At 39.2% G+C, this 12507-nt stretch overlaps 1 protein-coding gene across 6 annotated transcripts in view; it reads right to left on the minus strand.

Annotated features, from left to right (window-relative positions):
• The window catches only part of LOC136853880 (CWF19-like protein 1), a 96211-nt gene that overhangs the window by 55386 nt on the left and 28318 nt on the right, over positions 1-12507 (minus strand). For 5 of the 6 annotated variants that reach the window (XR_010857586.1, XM_067129807.1, XM_067129816.1 and 2 more), the window contains exon 2: positions 1583-1743. The exons of the other annotated variant lie outside the window; for it this stretch is intronic. Coding sequence is in view for 4 of the 5 variants with exons in the window: in XM_067129807.1 (XP_066985908.1) it covers positions 1583-1743 (161 nt within the window). In the remaining variant the exon portion in view is untranslated. The remainder of the gene's footprint in view (positions 1-1582; positions 1744-12507) is intronic. 6 annotated transcript variants of the gene reach the window in all.

Here is a 12507-nt window from a genome sequence, read left to right on the forward strand (position 1 = left end):
GCTGAAATCCCCAAAACAAGACCAGGTAGACCATCTATTTCAGCGAATCCTACCCATTATTCAGGAAGGCATTTTCCAATTGACATTCCTCCTACACCCAAAAAGAAATTGCCTACAAGGCAATGTGTTGTCTGTTCTAAGAAAAGGGATAATAATGGAAAACCAATCAGACGAGAGTCTCGCTAAATGTGTGTGAGATCTGTGAAGTTAGTCTTTGTATAATCCCATTTTAAAACATACCACACAAAATAATATGAGAAATACACTGGTTTATGTGAAGTGAAAAAAATTTTTTTTTTTACGCAAATGAAGAGAAAAATATACAGTAATTTTGTTTATCCTAATGGAGAAAAAAATTTGTTTATTCAACTGAAGAGAAAAACTATTTTTTATATCCAAATGAAATGAAAAAATACTTTTGTTTCTCAAAATGAAGTGGAAAAATAAAAAGTTATCAAGCATCAATATGTTTTTTATTCAATTCCTATTATCAAAATTACTAAAATGAAGCATACGAGATATCTCGTGATGGAGCAAAATAGGTATAATTTGTACGAGATAACTTGTTAATGGCCATAAAAAGGTCTCAAATTGAGTTTCTAAAAATTACTATTTTACATAAAATAATCACAATTTTCTGTTGAAATCAAATTAGTATAGTGTCCAAACAACTTATATTTTCATTTAATTAAATAAAATAATTGGGATTCTTTTTGAAGCATTATGCTGAAAAAATAGGTCCTTTAAGGGGTTAATAAAACTGTAGTTCTACATACTGTATGCAATTACACTTCATGAATTATTGTCATATTATTATTGTATTATAATTCATGATGATAGCACTCAGCCACCACTTACATATGTTTACGTTCTTAAAATCATCAGTTCAATGATATGCATTTCAGAGGTTCGTTTTTCAAGTAAATTATCAGAGATGGGTTTAAAAATGCAACTTTATTAATAAAAGCAGTAAATTAAATTAATTAAAGGTGTAATTTCACCAGTATCAGATGTTGCTTTAGCCTCTTCCAAAAGTTTTTGTGGCCTGCACATTATTCATTCTTCAACCACAGCTACATCCATACATTTTGTGGCATACTTTCATAACACTTTCCTCTCCATTGCATGAAGGACGAAGGCAGCTGACTCAAAAAAAAAAAAAAAATCCAAGATCATGGGAGTTGCTAGATTTAAGAGGTTGGACTGTACATAAAACAATAATCTTTTTTCTCTTCTTTCTTGCTAAATTAGTTAATGGCTTTTTTTTGTGTAATGTGCTTCCAGATAGCAACAACTGTATTAGTAATTTTCCTTGCATTTTTTAACATTGCCCTTATGCTTAACCAACATCAGGATAAAGCTATTTAAAACTAGTTTGTGCTCGCAAAAGAAGGAAAATGTCATTGTTCAAATACCTGACCTATTAAAATCTCAAACATGTGAAATTGGCTTATAGCTAACCACACCAATATTTTTAACAATATAAGTTTAAAAGAAAAATATTAACACCATGAATAAGTGATGTGTAAATATCCAAGCATGCATAAATTGCCATATTGTATGAGCAAGATAATAATCATACCTTTCAACTGTCCTTTTCTGTAAGGTAGCCACTGAGTATTGTCAGCACCAAAGAATTCACCAACACATAACAACATGGAAAATGGGCCATTTTTCTCATTGACATTTAGAACCCTCTTGAACAACTGATTCAAGCGTCCCTCTACATCACCACAAACAAGTCTGGAAATATTCAAGTTAGCATCAAAGATTACAATGTTCATCCTATTAATAATATGATAAGAGAGATAATTAAGATTACTGTATACTCATTTTTATACTCACAGAATATAAAGTATTTAAGCTTATTACAATCACTTGAGTATTAACATAACATGTAACAGCATACTTAAATTAATTACCTTGGCCTTGTAATATTTCAAATTTCATGCTAAAGGATAAATAAAAACTAAATATACCAAAATTTAAAGATACTTTTTATTTTTTCTACATACATTATTTATACAAAACAGAACCTTTTATATAAAGGAAAGGTATTCCTAGTGTAAGCTACAGATAGTCATAGCAAAAGCTTGGTAACAAAGTGGTTAACTGGTGGCAGTCAGGTGAATGGCAGGGTACCATCCACTCACCTGTCAGTATTTTGACACTTTTTCCTTCAGCAAACAGGGACTATGCAGGGTTGCTTGAGCTGAGACTATGATGAAAGGCTCTAGCTTGTATATCTAGGAAATACACAAATTACTTTTTAAACACTGGTATTTGGTCCTACAAGAATGTAAACCATCACCTTTACAAAATGAGGATTGAGGATCATCTCTTAAAACTTACTGGCACTATTCTGAAAGCCTGTAAAAAGGATGAGCCTTTGCCATACCCTCAAAGTCTTCACTTATAAGGAAAGACTGGAGGGACCAAACCCACCCTGTAATGTTAGATTCCCTATCATGAATATGAGTAAGGAAGGGCTGACTCCTGTAACCTCCTTTAGAGCTTTGTATTGGGATGCATTAGCTAATAAAGACCTGCGTCAGAATTTAGTTCACCCAATCTAACAATACTTCAAGGCAGGTCTGGGAATCCTTTTTCCTGTTGAAGAAAGAAAAAAAGCAGTCTGTAGTTAGCAATATCATAATGCAGGGATAAATGGTAATGATCTACACGAGAACACACTGTTAGACCTATGTCTCAGGAAAGATTCTCAGTTGCATAGCTCTCCTGCATCCTATAGCCCAGCACAAATGAGTTAGGCTTTATAACAGCTGGAAAGAGCACAAAAGAATGAAAGAGACGCAGAACCCAAGGTATCTTTTCATCAACGTAAGCCCAACTATGCATCATAGGCACTATGTAAAGTTGTCTGAAAGGAGTTGGGAAAAACCACATAAGAGTTGGGCTACTCAGAAAGCAAAAGCACTGGAAATCCCATTCAAAGGACACAGAGCCAGAGGGGGAAGTGCCAAGCTCACCTTCTGATAACAGTGCTTTGGTATGAAGCAGTAAGGGTACCATAACCTGACAGCAGTGTAGATGTGCCAAGCACGGAATTAAATTTTTTCTGTTGGAAACTTCTTCAGCACATATAAACGAGAACCCACCAAAACCTCACACAGAAGGAATGGTATGTGGTAGCTGTAAGGAAGAATGAAAGGAATCAAGAAAAATCGTCTGTTCTTGGAGTTAGGCTGAAAGCAGTCAGGAGGATAGAGAGAACATTACAGAAAAGAGAAGATGGAGCATTTATAAGCTACAATTCCTCCTTAAGAGGAGGGATGAAAACACAACAAAATGAGGCATTAATTACTGAACTGAGGTTCTTGTAAGAATGGTAATCATCCTGTAGACATCCTAAGAACATAAAAAATTAATTCTGAAGAACCCAAAGGTGCAGTCTTGAGGGTGGACCCACTTGTTTCTTTGATACTTGTGGTATGCAAGGGAAGAGAAGTAACTGCTGATAGATGAAAAGATCATAGTAATGAATGGGGTCCGAGCCCAAGATCACAGGTATGACCTATCCACAAGGTTCAGTGGCCTGGTTAAACTAAGGTATACTTAACTTTTTTTTTTTTTTATCCACAGGGAGTCTTTTAGATGGATATGCAAAAATCAACCCATAACATTATACTTCCTCAGAGCTCAACCCCAAAAGGAAGCAAGACTGGTTTTTCTTCTACAGGAGAAAGAACACTGAAAAAATGCCAGATTCCCAACAATCCAATTCGTAGTGGGCCTTTGGACCTACGCAGAAGGAAAAATGGAAAAAAGGTGATCATAAAGACAAGAAGAAACTACTGTTAACGGCACTTATGGAAATGCTTATACCTACTTACAACTGACAAATACCCTGTACCCCTTAAACTAACACGCTTACAACTATTTTAAAAGTTAACTGCCTAATTTAGTTAAAACAAAAATATACCTTAAATTATCACACTAAAACAATTTAATATCAATTCAAACAAAATTACTGTACACCCCAATCCACCATCCCATAACATCGTAAGTCTTCTTATATTAGTACCCTTTTACAACGTTAATTTTATGTATATACGCTCCCTAAAATGCTTATAACAATGATTTACTAATTTTAAAATATTAATATTAATGTAAACACAGCAAAATATCTATAAAATGTTTAATACAAATTAAATAAATCTTTAGTACAAATTAAAAACATCTGTTTAAAAGAATGTTTGACAACTAATCAAGTTACCCCTGTATACATAAGCATACCCTTTTTTCTCATGTTAGTGAAGTCGTCCCGTTCTCTTTATATATTGGTAAAAACAATTAAAATTATCACTAATTCGCTTTTTTATAGAGCAACACTGTTTATTCACTGATTAATGTATTTTTTCGTATTGTGTTCGTGACTAAAAACAGATTTTTAAGTAATTTATAAGTTTTCAAGCTTTTATGTGTAAATTAAATTTCAAGCTTTTATGTGTAAATTAAATAACATTAAATAAATAAAAGTAATAATTTCTCTCTCTCTCTTTTACTGAGATGAGAGAATTTTTATGGTTACATATGTATGTTTATTTGTTGTGCATGATAAATAAATTTTTTACCTAATAATAATATGTACTAATTTTCAAATATTAATAAGATTAATAATAGTAATAATATTAATAATAATATAAATATAATTACAAAGTTTGTATGTGATATGTATTTTAAACAAACAAATGTCTTTCCCTTATCTTTTGTCTGAACTTTAATTTCATTTAAAAGTTAGTTTCATACTGAATTTCCATCTTTTGATACCTAACGTAAGAAAAACTTCTCTCTTTCTTATGTTATCCTCTCTGTCTCCATAATAATTAAAAAATAATTTAACTTGATAGTTCACGTAAGGACAATATCTCTCTCTCTCTCTCTCTCTCTCATGTTATTCTCTCTGTCTCCGTAATAACTGATAAATAATCACTCTCTTAAGTAAGGACAACCCTTATCTCTCTCTCTCTATTGTTCATAGTTTGTGCTCACACATTTTTACAACTTACTATTTCTCTTTGCATCTTTACCTGTACAGCAGATAGTTTAAATTCATCTAATTTTACCTGTACTGTCTATTAAGTGTAAATGCGCTAGTGTGGCAAATACATTCTAAAACATAGAAACATAATGACTAAGAGTTGTATTGGTCCAAATAAAAAACATTGTTTGTTCATAAAAAAGCATTTCAGAACAAAGGGAAGGAGACGTAGAATAAAGAAGTTATTAAAAAGAGGTTGAGGAGACTTCTAAAAATATATTGGTCACAAGGGGAGAGAGAGAAATTCTCTTCACTCTCTATTTTTATGTCACCCATTTATTTCTTTTTTTAAGGGTAATGTATTACGCTAACTTTTAAATGAAAAGTATACCTTAGTTTAACCAGACCACTGAGCTGATTAACAGCTCTCCTAGGGCTGGCCCAAAGGATTAGGTTTATTTTACGTGGATAAGAACCAATTGGTTACCTAGCAACAGGACCTACAGCTCATTGTGGAATCCGAACCACATTACGAGAAATGAATTTCTATCACCAGAAATAAATTCCTCTAATTCTTCATCGGCTGGTCGGAGAATCGAACGCGGGCCCAGCAGAGTGCTAGCTGAGAACAGAACCTATCCACCCAATGAGGAACTAAAACAAAAGAAGAGGGAAACAGGAAAATTTATAGAAGTGAAAGGGATACAGTTCCCAACATTTAGTTGAATCCACAGCAGAGACAGTAGGCATCATAATGCAATCAATCCTGGCAGCAGGTCTCCAAGCCCCCCACCTCAACAAAAAGTTGGGATCAGGGGCCAGTACTGACAGAGGCACAGGAAGGGTGGGCAGAATGGAACCAAAAAGGATTTGGCAATATCAGGAAGGTGGTGTTGTGAAGGAGGGAATAAGAACCTGACCAAGGCTTCCATTCCTTCCTCTTCTTACTACTATACCTTTCCCACTGTGAAGGTCCACTTTGCACTCTTCTTTCAGGGGATATACAACTGCAAATCTGCAGTGCAGGTCTACTAAGAAACATGAAGTGCCCATATATCCACTCACCCCTCAGTGTTGTTTCTCATTGATATACAAACCAGAGCCTTTTATTACTGTATAATAGTATCCTTCTCTGCAAGCTGGAATGGTCATTGAACTTAGTAACAAGATAGTTAATTGGTGTTAAGTGGTGTCAGTAGGGAATATCTCTCACTTTTCCTTTGGCCACTGGGACCAAGTGGGATGGTTGAGGTGGGTTTCAGTATTTAAAAGGCTCTGGTTTGTAAACCTACGTAAAATACAAATTACTTTTAAAATGTTTTATTTGTACCTTTGGAAATACAAACTATTGCCTTTGCATTTAGGCAACATACCCATGAGGTGGAAGGTAGTCCCAGTTAGCCGACTAGAGTGAATACCACCTATATGTCATGCTTTTGTTGTATATACAAGCAGGGAATGTCATGACTTCTGTAACCTCCTACCAGTCAAATGAAATGGTTGACCAGAGGAGTTGGGCCCTGGGCCTAAGTACCATGTATTACAGGAGGGTATTCATGTAAAGAAAAAATCAGAAAACCATGAAATACCTCATATGGGAATTCAAGACAGAGGGCAGCTACTCCTGGTCAAACCCAAAACTATTCCAGCAAGTAGTCCTACCTATGTTCCCTTTATCTAAGCCACTATGCTAAGACTGGATGCATGAAGTGAAGGTATTTGCATCTAGCCAGATCTGGCATATGCTTTGGCCTAGATACTGATGAAGAATGGAATTAGGGAAGACAGTCCGGGCACCATGTATTCATCCCCCAGGCTTACACAAGAGTACTCAAGCAAGATACTAGTTTGCTCATGCAGAGCTTGATGCCTACACATCAGCAGAAGTACAAAAATTAGAAAAGTCAGGGACAGCCTCATGTCTCAAAAATGACAAATTTTTAAATCAATTTGTATTTTTCATAGCTAACAAACCTGCAATCTTAACATTAGGATGGAGGCAGCGCCATCTTGTTCGTCCGTTTCAGGTTCGGATGCACAGGAAATTTCTGATGTTTGAGCCTCGTTAGGCCTATCAGGGGTACCAACCTTAGATGGCCTATTATCCTATTTCATGTCTTCTCGCTTTCCAGTGTCGGCTGCAATGACAGTTCCCCACCCTCCCACCCTTCACTCTGTCAGTTCTCACACTGTTCTCCCCGGTATGATACCATTAGATTAGACCTTCCAGCGCATCGTCTTAGGTCGCCTCCCATTAAGGCTACAGCTTCTCAGGTTTCCTGCTCAGCTGTGGTAGGCTAAGTTTGGGTTTGTATGATGAAAGACAGTTTGTGTAAATTGAGTGGTCTGTTTTTGTTGTTGTGATTGTTATTATGTTTATTTTGTGTTTTTGTTATGAATGTCTTATGTATGTTTTTTTTTTTTTTTTTTTTTTTTTTAGTTGCAGTTTGCTTGAGTATGATAGGGTAGAGTAATTGGTTTCCCTTCACCTGAACCAGAAGCAGCTTTACCCGGGATAGGAAATGGATATTGGCGACTACCAAAGCAGTCGAACAGTTGGTGAGACCGAACCATTTTCAAGTTCCACAGAGTGAAAGTTATTATGTCAGTTACTTAATACAGTGACTGTCCTAAATGGGATCAGGGTTAGAGAAAGTGCTTTAATATCTGTAGGCTAATTTTATTGTGAATGAGATCTCAGATTCTCGTTTGGAAGGAGAGAAGGGCTTTGGTGTAGAAAAAGACTGCATGAAGAAATTCCAAAGTAATTTCTGCCCTCAGCTTGGATGTCATAGCTGAAATAAACTCTGTGGTGATCCCCAAAATTGTGTGTTGACTTTCGTGGTTATCTTGGATTATTCTGAGATGAAGTGCTGAGAAAGATACGGAACTTGAATCTGATATACAGTATGCCAGAATTGGATTATTTGTTGATAATATTTTGACTATTGATAGTATTAAGTTAGGCTAAGTTAAATATAGGAGGATTGTTTTGGTAAACTTAGTGGTAAGTAGGAAATAAGTTAGGTTAAGTACTGAAAGGTGATAATTGCTAAACTGTGGCAAATGTAAATAAAATTAGGATAAGGTTCTGTTTGAAGGTCTTCTGGCCACTGTAATAATAAGGTTAATAAATTAGGTTAAGGAAACTCAGAGTTTTCATTTAATAACCTTCAGATCTGTTCCCATCATCCTGCAACGATTGTGTCAAATAAAAAGCCCCTACACAGCCACCATGACAGTTCCTGTACCAACGGCTATCCCAGCTCCTGTCCAGAGTTCGTCTACTCCTATAACGTCACAGCTGTCATCGGTTTCTGTAATGACGTCATCGCTGCTGCTCCATCTGCAGACTCTCTGGTTCAGGCTGTGTTTGACAGAATCAACTTGGTCTTTTGAGGGAAGTACGGAGGACTTCTGATGAAGAGACGACATAGATCTCCCCTCTTCTTTATCGTCTTCGTCCGTCTTCTCCTCCTGTTCGTTCTTACCCTGTCAGATGTTGGAGGATTAAAGATTTCGTTGCTGATCCTCGCCCCAAGAAGCGAAGGACCAGCTGCATTTCTCGACATCTTCAGACCACGCCCGTGACTCTCCCGTGTTTGTATGTGTTCCCGTCGGTGATGTGTCTTGTCCGTCTGCCTCTGGTCTTCAAGAATCTCATTCCAAGAGGAAAGCTACAGTGATTCTGTCTTCCCCTGTTCGTCCTGTGCAAGTTTGGTGAAGACAACAAAACTCAAATCAAGAAACCCTGAGTGATGGATTTTCTACAGTTCTACCCTCACACGTCCAGAATTTGTCACATCTGCGTCCATGTTCTTGTCAACAGACGTTGTCTCCTAATCATTCTCCTTCACACCCTGCTGCTATGGACGTTCTTTCACGTTCTTGTTCCTACGTCTGTTGTTCCAGAAGTCCAGTCAATCCGCGGCCTTTCAGACGTCTGTCTTTCCTTCATTCTAAGCCACGTTCACCCAAGAAAGATCGTGATTTCCCCTCTGATTCTTATGGACCCTTTCCTGAAATTCCTAAAGTACTAGGAAGACTGCTTTCAATGCTAGCACGTTGATGTGAAGTTGCCTGTCCTGAGGACCATTCCTAGGTGAGGAACCCTTTGATTGGGCTGAAGATTGGACTTTTCCAAATTTATCACTACACTTAAGATGCAACAAAATTGGAGAAGACGGTCCCTGTCTCTAATCAGCTTCACCCGAGAGTTCACTAAGACCAGCCAGTCATCGAGATATCTAAGGGGGCGAATCCCCTGTGCATGAGCCCATGTCGACACTTAAGGTGAATACTTCTGTGAGCACCTGGAGAGCTGTTGTTAGGTTGAAGCAGAGGACTTTGACCTGGAACACCAGTTCTCCAAGACTGAAGCAAAGAAACTTCCAGGGGGAGGGATGGATTGGGATCTGGAAGTAAGCATCCTTCAAATCTATTGTGAGCATGTAGTCGTCGTTTCTGACAGCCGCAAGGACTGTTCAAGGAGTCTCCATCCTGAACAAGGTCTTCCAGATGAAGAGGTTCAAAGTTGAAAGGTCTATCACTGGTCTCCAATCACCAGTGGTTTTTGGGACTAGAAAGACTCGGCTGAAAAAATCTGGGGAAGGACGCCTGACTTGCTCTATTGCTCCTTTCTCCATCATCTTCCTCACCTCCTCTTGGAGAGCTAGGTGCTTTGGAGAGCCCTGGGCATAAGTGAGCTGCAGGAGAGGACAGTCAGAGAGGGAAGGGCCGAAGTCAAAAGATAGTAGATATCCTACCCGAAGGACGTCTACCGCCCACGGCTCCACCCCAAAAAGCTGCCACATAGCCCAATGGCTCACCAGGCAACCCCACCAAGGTAGCAAAGTGTGGGGAGGGGTGCCTACTCTATCGTCTTACTTTCTCCGGCCCTGCCTCTAGCTCCTCTTCCTGGCCTGGAAAAGCTGGAATGAAAGGAACGCTGCAGAGAAGTTTCTTTGCTGTTGACAAAGCAGGTTGAGAAGGCTTGCTGCAGGAGCTGGTGTTGAAGGCTTCCTGGGAGGAGATTGTGGTTTCTGTCTTGGGGCGTTAGAGTGAGAGGGACCGGTTGATTTTGTCACTGCTTGCTGAATGAGACGGTCATTATTATTGGTTCAACACCTATTGATAGCAATCTCTAGCTGATCCATAGGGAAAAACAGCAGGGAGTCTAGGATATCACCATTCCTCAAGGATAGCAAGGAGTCAATGTCAACAGACTGAGCCATCTTGAAGAGGGCTGCATCCCTCATTAGCAGTAGGTTAGCACTCAAATGGGTAAGGTATAAAATGGCCTTAGCACCAGATTGTAACAACCTAATGTAAGATGCACTAACAGCTGTATTTCCTGATGAAGAAGAGGAAATTCTGGCCACTTCTGTCGACCACAAATCGAGCCAAGAGACAGTCTGGAAGGCAGTCAACTCCAAAATTGTTGCTTCTTGACAAGTAAGGGAAAGACCTTCTGCCCTAACCTGATCCAGGGCCAATCCCGGCTTCAACTGAACAACATCAGGGTTAACTTGTCTCTTTAGAAGAGGCACAAGAGGGGTTGCCTAAAACCTCATATGGCGAGGAAGTGGAGGAGGAAGAAGTTTGAATGACCTGCTGGAACGAAGAGAGTTATCCCAGTCTGAAATCGAGGAATTGACTCGATTTAGGACGAAGTCTGCAGAGCTTGTGCAGAGTAATTCAAAAGATGTTTTACAGTCCTTCTTCGGTCCTAGCAAAGTTTCTATACCTGTAGGGACAATCGTAGAAGGAGCCACAGTTTTCTTAGAAAAATTATTGAACTCACGAATGAGATCAATAACCTCTGCATTGGTAGTATAAAACTCTTGATTCTCCATATCCTCCACTTCCTGGTCACAAGGATCCCTGTCTGCCTCTTCCAATCGATCTGAAGGGTTAGCACTGGGGCAGAAGATCTATCAGGCCCTAACACTTTTGCTAAGATAAGCCTTGTGTTAAGTATTAATTGGGAGGGTCCAGGGCCCAGCACCCTAAGTTACATTAGGAAGGTAAGTTCTGGTTGAGTCAGGGCACAAAGCTCCTAAGGTTAGGTTAGCCTAAGGTTTTTTTGGTTAAGTCATAGCCAGTGCCACCCCATGTGGCCGAATAGAAATTTAGTCCCACCGGTAGATCTAAGTAGTAGCTCCGCAGCGGCGATTTCCTTCTAACTTAACTTTTCCTACAGTTTTTTGATTGCTAACTAAAGATTTACCTTCAATTTTTGTCACATGATTGTATTTAACCACAGAACCTCATCCAACAAGCTAGGGGACCCGATGGGAAAGCAGGGTTATGGGTGGAGTATACCACCAGGATAGGTGATTTGCTCCCTCCATCCAACAAGCTAGGGGACCGATGGGAATGCAGGGTTATGGGTGGGATATACCTCCGGGGGATGAGAAAACGGCCAAAATTTACTGTTTACGGCATTACAGAGATGAAAAAACCCTTACACAAACACAGCAAGAACAAGACGTCAGAGGTAGCCATTACAAAGACAAAGACTTTAACTACTACTGTACTGCTATTTCAAATGATGCCACGCATGCGCAATCTTATAGGGGAGCTTTTGGTACACAGGCTGGCCCCTTACTGAGGAAAAGGGGTTGGGGGATAATGTTCATTTCCCGTCCTTCTAAAATTTCAATTTTGTGAAATGCACTTACGGACATTTGATTCCCCAGGGGCTAGCACTGAACACGGCAAAATACATTTGAACCCCCAGGTGCCAGTACTAAACATGGTGAAATACACTTGAACCCCCGGGTGCCAGAACTAAACATGGCGAAAGGGGTTTCACAAGGAATAGAGAAGCTTCTCCTGTCGTTGGAGGGGGTGTGGGGGTATTCATGCGCAATCCTCACAGGCCTTTCCAACTATTGCACCTGCCTGTTTGCTTTGGAATGATTCATAAGTGTTTCGTTTCAGTACACTGGCTGGTTCCTTGCTGCACGCTCCCCTGAACCTATAATGCCACCTTTGGCCGTTACCTGCTACGACTCTTACGTCAACTACCGGGAAATTAACGTATGTTATATATTACGGCAATTACGAGATGTTAATTCAGCTGCGACACGATCATAGCCTTTAAAAAAAAAAAGGGGGGGCGAATTTTAGCACCCAGTGCAGTAGAGAGCGCAGGCTTGGAGTCCCTAAGGTAAGTTTACTGGGGCTTCTTTTCTTAGTGTATCGAACTGTGTTTTTTTTTTTCCAGATTATTTTATGAATTTGGAACTCTAAGTACATCTCCGTGCCTGTTTTTGCCTTGGAAACTGGTTTTTTTACACTTTTAGGGCTGCTGGTAAAGGAGGCGGTTTTATTTTTGACGGTCACATGTTCTTTGTCCCATGCCCGTTAACAGGCTGTGCTGCGTCCCCCACCATTTTGTTGCTACCCACTCTTGTTCCCAACGCGTTCTGCGTTTGCGCATTCCTCTTCCCACCACCACTTGCGCCATCCTCACTTTCCCCCGCTGTTCGGGCACATGA

This window comes from Macrobrachium rosenbergii, chromosome 3 (assembly GCF_040412425.1).
Source record: "Macrobrachium rosenbergii isolate ZJJX-2024 chromosome 3, ASM4041242v1, whole genome shotgun sequence".
Classification (NCBI taxonomy): Eukaryota; Metazoa; Arthropoda; class Malacostraca; order Decapoda; family Palaemonidae; genus Macrobrachium; species Macrobrachium rosenbergii.